The following is a 15,611-nucleotide window of genomic DNA, read 5'->3' as shown; positions in this document are numbered from 1 at the left end:
CACTGAACCTACTGTTATACCTAAAATACTATGATCTTCTCTAGATACTATATTAGGACTTAAATTTACACTGACACTGCTTTCTTTATAATAACAATTTTTTTGCATTTTTCCGGGATGACAATGGAGGAGAGTATCTCCACATACATTGTAAAGGGTCAGGTTGCTTATTATTTTACTCGTTCTTCACCGTTTTTCCAGCATCTGACTGGGACAGACTGCCAGACTGGTTCAATTACTGCCACTTGAGTCTGCCTACAGACAGAAGACAGTGCAGCGATAAGACAGCTCATTACGACTAACCCACTGAACTTCATCACAGTCCTTCTGACCCACAGTTTGTTAGAAAAAAAGTTTTCAGACTGGTTGTCATGGCAACGCAGTCGAGCAGCAATCTCCAGGGATGAAAAATGAAGCCTGCTTGGATGTGGTGAAAACTGCAATCCCTAAAATGACCACTTGAGACAGACTCCCATGCTGTAACGCCCAAACCTAATGACTTATAATGACTGTTTTTCCACTGCAAGGCTCAGCCTCACAGCAGAACCATACTTGCCAATCTTAAGACCTCAGAATTATGGAGGCATTCAAAAAGGGGAGTGTAGGTTATACATATACAAAAAAAACTGGCATTCTACAGTATTTATTTATTTAACACTATTTATTTAAAGTTAAATGTCACCGTTATTACTGTCCCCAGCCGTGGCTTTCCAAATTCAGAGGCTGCATCCACGTGAGGACCCCTCCGTGGCTTAAGTGGGCCAGGTCCTCTAAAAGCCAGGTAGGCCGGAAGTGAGTGACTGTGACGGTCTAGCCTTCAGAATTACGTCACGGGCTCTCTCGGTGGAGTGAAACTCTGCCGTCTGCTCCTTGCTATCCAGATATAACCGGACGCTGGCGCAAATTTGGGACCATCTCACACTTCTGTTTTCTGTTTGACGTTTATTCAGCTGTGCGAAAACCCCTGGAGGAACCCCCCCCCCCCCCCCCCCCCGAGGGATTAATAAAGTTGTATTTAATCTAATGTAATAACTTTAATCTCAGCCAAACCGTTTTACTGAGGAACAAATAAAACCTTGAAAAAAGTCAAACAATATCATTTTTAGGTTATCTAAGTGATGTATATATCATGTTTAACCTGAGTAGCGAAAGACCGCGGGGGTTTGAAAACGATGTGCCGGGAGTTTGCTGTTCTCGCCGGCTCAGATATTTGAAGTTCACACTGCTACATTTCCTCCTCAAAATGTGCTAAAAGTTTATTTTGCGATCCAGAAAGAGTAATAAAACTAAGTAGCTGCCGCCATTGTTGGAAACTGGAATTGGCTGTGATATGGTTTTTCAATTTTGTTGTCCAGGTGGAAAAACAGGAGAAATTCGGGAGAATGGTGGCTCCGGGAGATTTTCGGGAGGGGCACTGAAATTCAGGATTCCCCCGGAAAAATCTGAAGGGGTGGCATGTATGAGCAGAACATGTGCAGCATTATTTTGGTAGATTTCCCCTAAAGGACAAATGTAGAGGTAGAACCTTTCTTATAACTCACCCATGTAAGCATTAAGGCTTTAAGTTATGCATTATTAGGGATATTTTTGATAAACCTGTGGGAAGCAGGAAGGCTTTTGGCTCTCTGCTGGATTTCAGCTTCACCACTTTGACTCGCTCTAAAATATTTGTGTGTTGTTGCCTTTTGGAGCACTTTTATTGCATTATCTGACAAACAACAGGGTTTACTCTGTGGTCAGTACTTTAGTGTCCCAAACATTAAGAGTTGTCCATAGATTTTGCATTAAACGTCTATGTTTTCACACCAGCTCTCAGATAAAGGCTGTTACCTTTTGCCACCAGAGGAGCTGCTGGAGGATGTTGTTCGACTCCGACTCTCCGCCCCCATCTCTCTCCTCACCAGGGTGAGACGTTCTGTGGACATACTCTTTCTGAAGAAGGGAAGAGGAGGGAGAACTCTTGATGTTTTGATGAACAAACTGTAACATTACCATTTTTTACATGAAGTTACAATTGGGTTAAAAGAGGATTAAAAACAACAGTTGATTGCTAAGTTAATGCCTATTCAATTAAACTTAAAGTATCAAACAAGAGAAAGTAAAGTGTACTTGATGATGCTATTTTACATAAAAGTAAATTAACTTTAACTGTCAATTAAAGAATACATCAAATTGCAGTTCCATTTTTATTAACGTGAATAGGGGATTAAAAAATAGGACACCCTTGCAAACGAAAAATGAAAAGTCTTGTTATGTTGTGTTCAGCATCTTTGCTTTCCATTCTTAATCCTACCTCTTTATAGACTGTAGCACCTCTTTCTTTGGAGATGAAGGCGAAGAAAGGAGACGTTTCTGTTGAATGTAGCCATTACTCAGAGGTCGGGAGGGAAGAGCCTGCAGGAGCTGTCGCACTGAAAGAAAAGAAAATGCCATGAGCACAAAGTGCGTACAGCTTCCCAGTTCCAGACCCCAGTTAAACTTTTAATTTACCACTTCCAGATCAATGTCATCAAGGGAAACAGAAGATTTCTATATTTGGCATATAAGCAAATGTGATTTGCATGCTCAGCTTGTTCAACTGACAACACAAAGCTTTCATTTTAGCGGTGGCTGGCCATTCTGACTTGTGACAAACATAAATTAAAAGAAAGTATGATTTTATATCAGCATGTATTTTTTGTGAATAGTTTAGCAGTAGCAGGATTAAGTCAATTTAAGGTATTTATATCATTTCTAAATACTAACATAGTAAAAGTTAAGAACTGCAGCACAGATATAGTTGGGATCTGAAACCACCTGATTGGAGAGCAATGACATTTATCTTGGAATATGAAAAGCAGCAACATATTTCAGCTTTACAGAAGCACTGATGTTACCTACCCTTGGTAGGTGGTGCCGCAGCTGTAGTGGCCAGAGATCTCCTCCCAGCATGAACGCCTGCTGGTTGCTTCCCTTGGCTCTGCTCCTCACAATAGCCGAGCCGGCGCAGGGCATCAGCCAGAGCCGCCTTCAGCAGCTGGATCTCGTCCTCTTGCAACTGCAGCCTCTGCTCCAAGTGAGACACCCGGTCCTCCATGTCCATGTTACTGCTCGCCGACACAGTGTCATCTGGAGAGTTTAAGTGTTTAACATTTTAGTTTTAATGAATTCTAGGGGTTATAATGTAGATTTTAAGAGTTAAACCATAGAGATAAAGGAGTCACATGCAGCTGCATATGGGATTGTGAGAAAAGAATACTTAATAAAAAACTTAAATAAAAAAGAACCTAAAAATGTTTACAAAACAAACAAACAAACAAATATCACAATGAGTTTTCAGAACTTGAGGTGCACATTTTTTAATTTCTTTTGGATTTTCTCTAATCCACACAGGTTCAAAAGTATACATACACCTTCAAACACCCACTAATATTTGCTTAAATGTCCCTTAGCAAGTTGCACCTCAACCAAACCCCTTTGGTAGCCATCAACAAGCTGCTGGCATAATTCTGGCTGCACATTTGACCAATCTTCTTGGCAGAATTGTTATAGTTCACTTAAAGTGATTGGTTTCTTGAATGGACCCCGCTTTTAGTCCACAAACTCAGTTGAGCTTAAAAGTATTAATTTTGGAGCAGGAGCTTCTTTCTTGGTCAGCACTTTCCCAGTCTATGGTGCTTCAAAGCTCACGTTAGACCTTCAGAAAATACTGATTTCCAATTCAATTAAGTTTTATTTATATAGCGGATTGGTCTCAACGCACTGTATATTGTAAGGTAAAGACCAACAATCAAATGACAACCTTTGAGCAAGCCCTTGGAGACAGTGGGAAGGAAAAAAATCCCTTTTAACAGGAAGACACCTCAGGCAGAACCAGGCTCAGGGAGGGGGGCTTTCCCAGCTTTCAGAGGATTAGTGAATTCAGTGAGTGCTGTCAAACAAATCTTTTTTATGTTGACAAAGAGAAACTACCAACTGTAGTCAATTATGACCATTAATGAGACATTAATAGGCCTTGGTAAGTTACAGGACACTATAGAACCTTCAGTACTACTCATTAGTGAGTGCACGCAGCCTGGAGGTGGACTTTTGATCCTGTGTGGATAACAGAAAATCAAAAATAAATCCCAACATGTGCACCTAATTTTCAAAGTCATTAAAGATGTGTGTCGTACAATCGTTCCATGCCGGAAAAAGAAGAGTTCAAAGAAATCATTAAAAGCCCAGGATTACCATGACATTCATACCCATGATAAGCGCATGTAAACTAATGACCGCAGCTATATACGGGAACTCTTGGGGTTATTCTTTAAAAGCAAGCATCTGTTTCGGTGTTATGGATATCCACTGCTGTGGCTGCTGCTTTGTAAATCAGTGGTGTTAAATTTCTAGGTGGGGACAAGAGCTTAAAGGTATTGTGACCATTTTCAATAATTTAGACTGAGAATGAGTGTAAATGACAGAAGAAGAATAACAGCAGGAAGGAAAACCAATCAAGGACATGCAGACGGGGAGGAAAAAAACAAAGAGGGATAAGACAGAGAAACTAAGCTTTTTTATTATGTTTTTGTGTATTAAAGAGGAAATTATGAATATTTAAGTTCTAATATATTAGAACATTTAGAAAATGGGGTTTCACACTGCAGGTCAGAGAAATCTGGAAGCAGAAAAACAAACTAGCTCCTCGTTTCCTCTTCGTAGATGCATTTTTTCCATGAATAATATTGGCAAGTTCTCAGCGCAGATAAACATATTACATTATCTGTGGAGCTGCAGCATGAGGACAGTAAATTAAACTGCATTTATTTTTCCAGAAATGCCACCACAGGCACAGACTTTTTATTAATACATTACTGTAAGACAGTGACTTAACAGCGTTCTTGGAGACTATCCTTTAAACTTAAAGGTACCCTGAGGATTTTTATCAACCACAGCTTGCTGTGTGGAAAAATCTTTTGATTGGCAGACCCGACATGTTTGTGCAGTCTGTGCATTTGTTTGCAGCATTTGTGCCTTTTTTGTTTATGCAACCACTGCTGACAACTGCAGAGGGCAGTAATCAGAGGAAAACGACTGCTGGCTGAAACAAACACGGATGTGAGCGATGAAAACATGAATTCAACATGACTGTAAATTTGTTACTCAGTCTTTTTGGTTTGGATATGCTGTATAACACTTTTGTTTCCCAAATCATTTACAGTACAAACAGCCTGGTATAGTGACTAACTGGTTCAGTGTGAAACGTGATATTTCAAAATGAGTATTTCAGTAAATGTATGTATTAGTAAAAACATGCATTTTTTAAAGCAATACTTTTTGCTAATAAATACACGTACAGGAATTCATATAAGCTCCTGTTGACCTCAACCCACACACATCCACCAAGCTGACTACCTCCGGTCCTCTCCAACTCTTTTCAGCCTAATCGCACATCATCTTTCCCCCCACCGTGATGACATCATCGTGGGCTGGCGAGCTTATCAAAGGTAAACTGCCCGGTGTGGATTATTTAAATCTGTGACCCACATTATCCGATTACAACCTGATAAAGTGAAAGACAAGTTTTCAGTTGGACACATCATCACAACTGTTCATGAGGTCTGAATTCTGATCTCACGGCCACCATCTCCAGATCAAAAATACATATTTCCATTCATATGTTAATGCTTTCAAAATCTTATAAGTATGGAAAAAGAAGGAGGTCCTGCTTCAGCCTGTCAAATGGACAGGCTGAATAGATGAGGTGTACCCAACAAAGCAATGTGTGAGTGTAAGATGATAATTATCTTTTATCTTTGAGATCTAGTTTCATTAACTGGTTGCTGAAAGACTGAAAAGGGTTTAAATGAATGTTAATAGGTATAATAAAGATTTTTCTACTTCACTGGAACAAACAGTGAGATCACAAACAAAACAAGCAATATTTGTAAACATCAGGTATTGCTCCAACTTTACACAGTGGTAGTAGTGTGGAAAAGACAGCTGAAGCTATCGTTTATTTACAAATAATTCAAATATCACCATAAAACAACAACAAAAACAACCAGGCTGCATTAAAGATGCATATGCAGAAAAAAGACCATGACATGTTCATATAACCCAGAAATATCATAAATGGAAAAAAATGAGATGATCTACCACAAACTTCCTCCCTGATCCGTGTTATTTTTAAGTCATCATGTGATCGCAGCATTTGTGCAAAAATGTTTATTTATAAACTTGCAGTAAAAGAGCGCCACTCTTCAAAAAGGGATTTTATACTTTACACTGCTTCAGCACAAGGCAACACAATGCTCAGCATTGTAAACTGAGACACAGGCAGTACTGTTACCCTTACTGTATTACATTTCATAGTCAAATGACACAGGAAGAAGCCATGAGGAAATTAAGCTTCAGATTTACATACAAACATGAAGTTCAGGGGAGATTTGCATGGCAGAGTTGACCTACGCAGACCAGCATCTAAGGTAAGATTGTCTCAGGCCTCCATCATTGTTTCTCTTCTTCAATGAAAAAGCAGTTTGGGTCTCCCTGTTTAACACAGCTAGTCATCATAATGACCTAAATGTTGGTTTTGACAACTCAAAAATAAACAGGCAAAGTAAAAGAACCATCACAGTTACTATAACTCACGATACTTACAAAAGTCCATCTACAAGAAAGAAGCAAGAAACTCTCCCGCTGGCTTAAAATGCAGTTATATTGACACATTGTATAAATTAAATAATGTCATTTCAGTGTCACCAGGACATAATTACTGCATGTACAGAGTTGCCACTCAGCCCCGATAGAAACTGTTTACAATGTTTGCTGACTTTTCCCCCAAATAATGTTTTTTTTGTTTGTTGTTCTTTTTAAAAGGAATGAGTACAAATAATTAAAACAAGCTGAAAATGGAGACACAAAACTAGGAATAGTTGTCAGCTGAGAGGGAGAAGCCAGAATGTAGGTGGGAGGAGATCACGAGTTGAACTAACCGAGAAAGGATGAAGAGGTGGGAGAAGAATGATTCATTTTTATCTGACTACTGCAGTAATCACGTTTATCTAAACTACTGCAACTACTGAGTGCACTTAATTGAGGAGACAAACAGAATGAGGTGGAAGGCAGGAGAGACCGCTGCAGAGACTAAATGAAAGAACCTAGAATGAACAGTTTTGCCTTAACAGGGCTTTGTCTGCAATCGTCCAATACTCAGACAGCTACAACATGAACTCCTTAGAATATAAAATACTTTCCTAGTTTGATTTTGGATCATATTAAGGGTATGAATATTTGTAACTTAAATTCAGGTCCCTAAATCAGAGGATTTCATCTCCTTTACAGGGGCTATTTTAGCACCGCTCACACAAGCCTCTTCATGTCAGAGCTTTATCAGCTGGCAACAGATTGAGCTGAGCTTCAGTCGTGTAATCTGATGCTAATGTGCTAACCTTATTATGTTGACATACATGGCAGCCATTCATGCGAGCATCTCGTAAAAGTGTTTATACGAAACTTGTAAAAAGCATTTAATATTAAAAGACACAAACTGCTGTAGGTTTATTTGTTGTTTTCATAATTGCACTGTGTGCTGTGCTGCTAACACTGGTCATAAAGCTGCTAACATCAGCTTTGTGACCATCCATCCACTTTCTTCCATTTATCCAGTTCTGGCTGGAGCCTTCCCAGCTGTCACAGGAGAGGCGGGGTACACCCTGGACTGGTCAACTGGATTTGAACCCAGGACCTTCTGGCTCTAAGGAACAGTGGTAACCAAGGTACCAACATGGTGAATATTGTGATGAAAAACAAAATCCACTGGTTTTGGTCATATGGTCATGAAAGGAAACATATTACACTTGTTTCCAGCTTCAGATTTTATTGGAAAATGCATGATTGGCAACTTAAAATAATCCATATTTATCCCATAATACAGTGTAAACCTCCAGTTTAAGCTTTGCCTGAAACCACTGCTTTAACCCAACCTTTTCTGACTGATTGCGCCTCGCAAACAAGACAGCCTCTGCCCCTACTGTACACTGATTTTATTTGAAACTTTGTCCACGTTTAATATGAGAATACACATTTGTAAGAGTCGATACTGTGCACCTATATGATGTGTACAGATCTAACTTTATTCCCCTTGAGGTGCGTTTGTGTTGCTGCCTGATGAGTTGCAGAGTTTGCACTAGACTTGTTAAATGTTACTTAAGAGACAAAGTAATCAAGGAGGCATATGGTGGCACAGGAAACTGTAAACAAAGAGAGATCAGCAGAGTTCACCTCTGCTGATTTTATCTCATCTACTGACAGGACACCTGTTTAAAGAGCGCTGCAGCACCGGCTACTTTTCAATTTGCCCTTGAATCATCACACACACACACACGCACACACACACACCTCAGTGGTATTCTCTTGCTGTCATATAAACCTAAGCCCGGATCTATTTGACATTCAGTAAGCATTACACACACAATACGAGCTAACTTCCATCTCCATCCCAGCACAGCACTGTACTTTAAGCAAAGCTGACGTGAGGATAATACAGACATGGCTGCTATCAGGGAACAGAAACATGCCGACAGATGGAAAAAGGTAGTAGACAAAAGAAAAGGATGGATGGAAAAGAGAAAGTAACAAAGAAGAAATCAGAGGGAATGGAGTAAAAAGAAAAACAGATGGAAGAAAAACGTGGATGATGAAATTCAGAGGAATGTGTAAGTGTGATCCTGTCAAAGAGGTAGGGAGGTCGGCACAGGACAATAAGAAGACTGTTGGCTGCTGGAATATTTATGCTGCAGTGAAGTGATGATGAAGGTGGAGCTCGACGTGCCTACCTGCCATACTGCCACACTGAGTGCCTGGTCACTCCTCCTGTCAATCAACCAGTCACTCAATCCACAGAGCAGTCAGTCAGTCAGTCCACTTGCCCTCACTCTTCCTCCTTAGAGACTTCCTGGACTCCCACTCCCTCCCCTTCCCATCTATGACCGGTGCTTGCTCACCCTCTCGCTCCCTCTCTATCTCACACACACACACAAAAATAAATCATCTGCCATCCTCTTTTGCTGACCCACTCCTTCCTCCACCTCCACTTCCTCCTTCCTGGGCCACTCCCTCTTCCTCCTCCCATCCCCTGCTCTGCCTCTCTCTCTCTCCTCTTTTTTTTCTACTCCTTCCCTTACATCCCTCCTCCTGTCTCATTAATTAGCTACAAGCAGAGAGAAAGCCGAGGCAGAAGGGGTGGAGCCTGGCTTAGGGCCACACAAACACACTGCACCAGCATCAGCATCAGCACAGCCAGGCACCACCAGGAAGAGATGCTGCGACGTCCAGGATCAATGACATGCACTCACACACCCACATAAAGGATACACACCACATGAGAATAAATGCCACCACTGTAGTCTGTGTCCTTGCAGGTAAAAATGTAAAAACTGTCCAGTTACCATGCAGTATATTCTCATTCAAGATCTACATGCACTCATCTGGAAATGTTTCAAACTGGTAACAAGAGTATGGCCGATTTTGGTGCTTTAAAAGATGAGTCTGTGATGTTCTACAGACAGGAAAAGGTCAAAACCAATGATAACAGATGGATTTCCAGTCTATGTAGCTAAAGTGTGACACAGCTTAATCTTCTGTGCTGCACTGTATGCTGTTGCAGCCTGCTTAAGGGACGATATATTATAATGCCAACACCCCACAATATTATAGAGAACTCCACTCATTGCATGATCCCCAATGAGCAGCACCTGGTGAAAACTGGGAGGAAGAACCTTCAACAAGAAGAAACCTCATTTCACAACATAAAATATGTGTTTGTGAAGTGTTTTCCTCACCCTATACCAACATTTAAATAAATAATACAGTAAATCTTACATTTTAAACACTTGCCATTTGAATTGAAACCTCAGCGTACCATGAAGAAAGGAATTTTTCAGCAGACTGGTGCGTGACGCTTTTTTCTTTTTATTGCCACTAAACAGAGTTTGCAAATGGCAGCTGTGCAGCATACAGTATGCCACGATTGACGGGTTTGTCGCTGTAACGCTCAAACATTGCTTCAGCCGCTAGTCATTTCAGTCTTCAGCTGGAGGAACAGACTGTACTCTGCACTGGTAAAGTGGCACTCTGCAGGTTGCACAGCATCACTTTGCACTGTAAACGTGGTCCAGATGTCAGTATGGATTCATGCACTCATGTGCGTACTTTCGTAGAGATAATCAGAATCAGAATCAGAATACTTTATTGATCCCTGGGGGAAATTATTTTTTGTTACAGTGCTCCATTTTAAACCAACATTAAGACAAGACAGACAATACGCTAACTAAGAATAGTACAATATATACATATATATACATACATACATAAGTCACTTATAAATAAATAGTTGGAAAAGAAACATGTGTAGTTGTAGCAGTAAACAGTGTGTTAAGTGGATGCGTTGTACAGGGAGATGGCCACAGGCAGGAATGATTTCCTGTGTCGTTCAGTGGTGCTTTTCGGTAATCTCAGTCTCTCACTGAACGTGCTCCTGTGACTGACCAACATGTCATGGAGTGGGTGGGAGGTGTTATCCAACATTGTCTTTATCTTGGACAGCATCCGCCTCTCCGACACCACCTTGAGGGAGTCCAGCTCCATCCCCACAACATTGCTGGCCTTACGGATCAGTTTATTAAGTCTGTTGGCATCTGCGACCCTCAGCCTGCTCCCCCAGCATGCAACAGCATAGAGGATCGCACTGGCCACCACAGACTCATAGAAAATCCTCAGCATTTTCTGGCAGATGTTGAAGGACCTCAGTCGCCTCAAAAAATAGAGACGACTCTGGCCCTTCCTGTAAAGTGCTGTGGTGTTTTTAGCCCAGTCCAGTTTATTGTCAATGTGTACTCCAAGGTATTTATAGTCCTCCACAATGTCAACACTGACCCCCTGGATTGAAACAGGGGTCAAGTGTTTCCTGGTCTTCCTGAAGTCCACGATCAGTTCCTTGGTCTTTGCCACGTTGAGCTGCAGATGATTCTGCTCACACCACGTGACAAAGGAGTCGACCACAGCCCGGTACTCTGTCTCATCATCCCTGCTGATGCATCCAACCACCGCAGAGTCATCAGAAAACTTCTGAAGATGGCAGGTCTCTGTGCAGTGGCTGAAGTCTGTGGTGTAGAGGGTAAAGAGGAAGGGGGAGAGGACAGTCCCCTGTGGTGCCCCTGTGTTGCTAATCACCTTGTCACCTTGTAACAGGTGCATGTTGTTAAATACACCACTGCAACAAAGATGAATCATAAAATATGGATGTGCAAAGGGAAATGGCCCATTTAGAGTCTTGTTTCTTCAGATAAAATAGTGAGATATGAGATTTAGTTAAAAATCTTTTTCATTCCCCACTGATGACCAAATTAAATTTGCATATGAAATGCAAACTATTATTAAAACCGGAACCCAAATAACAAAACAAACTAAATTGCTAGTTAGTAGCGTAAACCTCCTGTCGACTCTAAAACAACAGCACGGAGAGAAGTGAGGCACACTGAAATTTATTGTGAGGCCATTAACGACGTCTGTGTGCAGACTTTAATAGCTGAGAATCACTTAATGCCTGTACAGTGTGTCCTCATATGTCTCTGTGCTAAAGTGTCACAATATGAACAAGTATATTCGATTCAAAGGACAACTGTGCAATTCTGAAATGAGCTCAAGAGTAAAAGCTCTGAGGACTGAGACAGAATGTATAAAGAAGCCTGATGTGTTGTATTTACCTCAACAGCATCATTTAGATAAAAGCTATAAAACCTGTCAGTACTGGAAATGCTAAACTAACTCATTATACTGCCCTACAAATAGAACATCCAGCTTTATTGGAGCCAGACGTTCAACATGTTCAAAGAGACTATGTGTTTAATTTGACTAGAAAATTTTTTAAACACTGGAGAATCCAAACTGCATTTGGCTCAAGCGTTGACCAGGACATGACAACAGATCGGATCAGGATGGAGGATCTCTGGTTACAGCAGTGAGAGGACAGATGGCAGATACAAGAAGATTGACAGACAGGTCAAAGGAAAGGGAACGAAACAGGGTGCTTTAATAGACACATAAAAGATACATTTTGGCTATGTTAAACTCTCTAGAGCTTCCTGTTGCTAACAGAGTCTACTAACAGAATTATAACACACTCTGTTCTCCACTTAGCTCATTCCTGTCTACCTGCAGCCTGCTACCTGCAATAAGACACCTTCATGTTATTCTTATGACTGATTCACACTTCACACAGGCATATTTCAGCACCTAGTTTAAAACTAAACACTGTTTATTGTCTGACTGCAGTATCCAGACACAGATTAAATACTGTGCTTCACCCTGTTGACCAAGGAGGGTGCAAATTACTTCTGTTTTTGCTTTCAATAATTTTAGCAGTAGAGTCCCCACTCAAAGTCACAATCCAAACCAGCTAAAAACAACCCCATGGCATGTCCGTGCATGAAAATGCTGTGGTGAATAGCAGGTAAAAAAAATACAGTCTGAAAATAATACAGCAACCATAATGAACGAAATCTGCCTGCATTTAATTGGATGAGAACCTACAGCCTTCATGGCACACTGTGACACCTCATTAACGTACCCACTTGTCCTTCAAATAAATAGTCCAAAAAGGAAACTTGTCAGTTTTATCAGATGACAATAACCTACAAAAAAACAGCAATGTATTCATATTATTAACTGCTGATTTAAATCAAAGTGCTATTTTTGTTTTAACATTTAAAGTGAAGAAGCCAAAAAGCCAGTCATTATGCGTCCAAAGTGGTCCAAATAAAGCAGTTGACCCTCAGCTGCAGGACCAGCTGTCACTCAACAAGCCTCCACTGTAACTTACAAGCAAAATTTTCCTCTTTTTGTTTTAATTTGAGCTCAGCTACTGTGAAGATCAACGAGCCGAGGCTGTGCATTTGTCTTACAGTTTAACTGAAATCGTTATGATCCAGGAAGCTGCAGGAGGCTTTGGACCACCGCCTCCACCAAATGCTTTGATTGGCACATGCTCCTTCTTGGATAACACACATCACAGCTCTGATCAGACTCTCACGACCCCTCACTGTCTCCCCACCTGCTTCTCAATATGGCTGTCTGTGAAGTTTAGTTGACTGCAGGGTTAATGCAATCCACAGATACTTCCCTAAGATAACAACAGTTCAAACGCCTTAAACTGCTCCACTGATGGTATTCGCATCTCCACATGAATCTCTCCACAGAGACAATTTGTCTAAAACAGCCTTAGAAACTCATCACCACCTCGTACGCCTGTCACAATCCTCCAGCGTGACCACAGATACGATCTATTCTAGCAGCATCAGGCGAGCATTTGCATCATATTTGTTAACCAGGATGTGACCGACACAGGCAGACGAGGCGGGGGGTAAGGAAACTGTCAAATGGCCATGAGTGTAAAAAATTAAGCTGCTGATATTGCGAACAAGACAAAGTTCCTATTCATGATGGCAACCACAATCCCTCCACCACTTTAGTGCTAAAGGCAACAGGTCAATTGTATTTCTAACAGCGGTTTGTAGCCCTAAAGTGTGGTTCTTCACTCATGTAAATGACTTAGTGATGATAACTCAATAAATTTTACTCTCTAACTATTAAAAACACAACGCTGTCAGAAAGAGATCCTGAAAGTGTCAAACAGCTGGGAACTTTTGAAATGAATATAAGCCATATCTAAATTGTAATAAATAAAATAAATAAATAAACAGATTAAAATAATCGAAACCTTTGTGCCTTCAAACGCAGTTCACTTAAAATGTGTTCATCTGTTTTTATTGTTGCAACTAAAAAAACTGTACGTTGACAGCTATGTACATTATATATACACGCATATACACATAGTGTGTGTGTGTGTGTGTGTGTGTGTGTGTGTGTGTGTGTGTGTGTGTGTGTGTGTGTAAGAGCCAGCAGTAATCTAATATGATAAAAGAGTAAAATCATACAAAGCTCATTACACAAACACAAACCACGTAAGCAAAATCAGAAGACACTAAATATTTTCAACATCTCTTCTGATATTTTTGAAATATATTTTAAAACGTCCTCTAGAAGAATGCAAAAACATGTTTGTTTGTTTTCTCGATTTTTCTGAATGAAATTGGAGAGCTGTGCAGCTGTCTGGACGGCGGTGGTTTTTTATTTTCCCCCTGTTGCGTGTGATGAGAGGCAGCTCACCGTTGTTGCAGTACTGTAGCAGCAGGTTGGTGCTGTCATACAGGCTCCCACACGAAGCTACCCGCTCCGACATCCTTTCCTCCTTTTGTTATCTCTTCTGTTTTTCCAACTCTCACTCGTCTGCTTTGTCCTCCTTTCACCTCTCTCCCTCTCTTCTTCACGCCGTTACCCCTTTCTGTCTCATCATACAAACACATACACACTTTTACCTGCCTCGGCTCTCCGGCTATTCCCGCTCCAGCCTTACTGTCACCGTCAAGTGCAACCTGTGGGACAAACTGCACTTCCTCTGCCTGCTTTCAAAGTAATATTCAACAATGCTTCTTAGCCACTTAATATGATTTGGAAGACTTATGCGATTGTGATGTCAATTTTGGACTAGATTAAATGTAGATTTTAATACAATATCAAAACAATACAGATTCAAATTTTATATATATATATATATATATATATATATATATATATATATATATAGTCACCTTAATTTATACAAATGACAAAGACTCTGTAGTGAAGTTATTTTGAAACACTATGTAACTTAAAAGACATTCAATTCTACTGGTCAGCAGGATATAAGCAGTTTAATCTGACTTTTCTTCTTTTAAGTAGATAAAAAGGTAATTATCTGTAATGTTTTAAATTCATATTTCTGGGGACATTTTTATTTAGTTTTTGTTATCTTTTTTACATTACTTTTATTTATTTATTTACTTTCTTTTGTTTTTCCTTAGTTTTGGGTCTCCTTTGCGATGGGACCCGCTTTTATTTTGAAGGGAGAACCATGTTTCTTCCGGCAATAATCTAATTGACATCTTCCTGTCTGTCTGTCTGCCTTGTGTGCCGCTGTTCCTATAGCAACAGCCTCTCCGGCAGCTGTGGTCCGGGTAGCGATCATTGGCGGCAGGAAAGCTATACAGTTTGTAGAGTGTAGAAAACACCGAACTAAATGAAACAGGTTTGTGTTTGTGAGACGGGAAAGGTGATCGCAGGGAGGCGTTGCGTTCCTGAATAATTGACGGAGAAACGGTGAGCTGCACCTGGCACACGTGTTTACAATCGATGCCAGAAACCGTTGAGACAGAACTGGAGGTTGAACCTCTTCCGCTGCAGCCTCTGAACATGTTCGGCTGGCAGTACCTGCTTTTAGTTACGATTATTAACATTTACGAATGAATACCTTGGTTTTTTTTTTTAAAAGTAATAAAATCATAATTTAATAAATTGCCCTATGATGATGATGTTGATGATTATTATTATTATTAGGTAGATGCTTTGGGACAAATATTGAAAAGAAAGAATGCTTTCAAAAACTGTATTAATGTTTTTATTGCTAACAAAGCAAAACACATTTCAGTTAGCTAAAGGACACATTTTGAATAAATATAATGCTTGGTTTAAAATGCAGACTGTATGTGACTGAA

General features: G+C 40.3%; 1 protein-coding gene across 2 annotated transcripts in view; it reads right to left on the bottom strand.

The window, feature by feature from the left end:
• eml2 (EMAP like 2) overlaps nt 1-14,443 on the bottom strand; it is a 31,985-nt gene extending 17,542 nt beyond the window's left edge. Inside the window, exons 1-4 of one of the 2 annotated variants that reach the window (XM_086262302.1) lie at nt 14,188-14,443; nt 2,881-3,108; nt 2,294-2,411; nt 1,831-1,932 (exon numbers count right to left, since the gene is read on the bottom strand). In XM_086262302.1, the coding sequence (XP_086118428.1) occupies nt 1,831-1,932; nt 2,294-2,411; nt 2,881-3,108; nt 14,188-14,260 (521 nt within the window). In that variant the 5' untranslated portion in view covers nt 14,261-14,443. Of the gene's footprint in view, nt 1-1,830; nt 1,933-2,293; nt 2,412-2,880; nt 3,109-8,798; nt 8,913-14,187 lie in introns of those variants that run through there. The other variant, XM_086262303.1, reaches the window with a different exon arrangement.
• Nucleotides 14,444-15,611: the final 1,168 nt, after the last annotated feature.

Source organism: Aulonocara sp. 'chitande type north' Nkhata Bay, linkage group LG14 (assembly GCF_057382095.1).
Source record: "Aulonocara sp. 'chitande type north' Nkhata Bay isolate Kocher_YH1m ecotype deep benthic linkage group LG14, A_spYH_male_GT1.1, whole genome shotgun sequence".
Taxonomy (NCBI): domain Eukaryota; kingdom Metazoa; phylum Chordata; class Actinopteri; order Cichliformes; family Cichlidae; genus Aulonocara; species Aulonocara sp. 'chitande type north' Nkhata Bay.
This window is presented reverse-complemented; position numbering and strand designations above follow the sequence as displayed.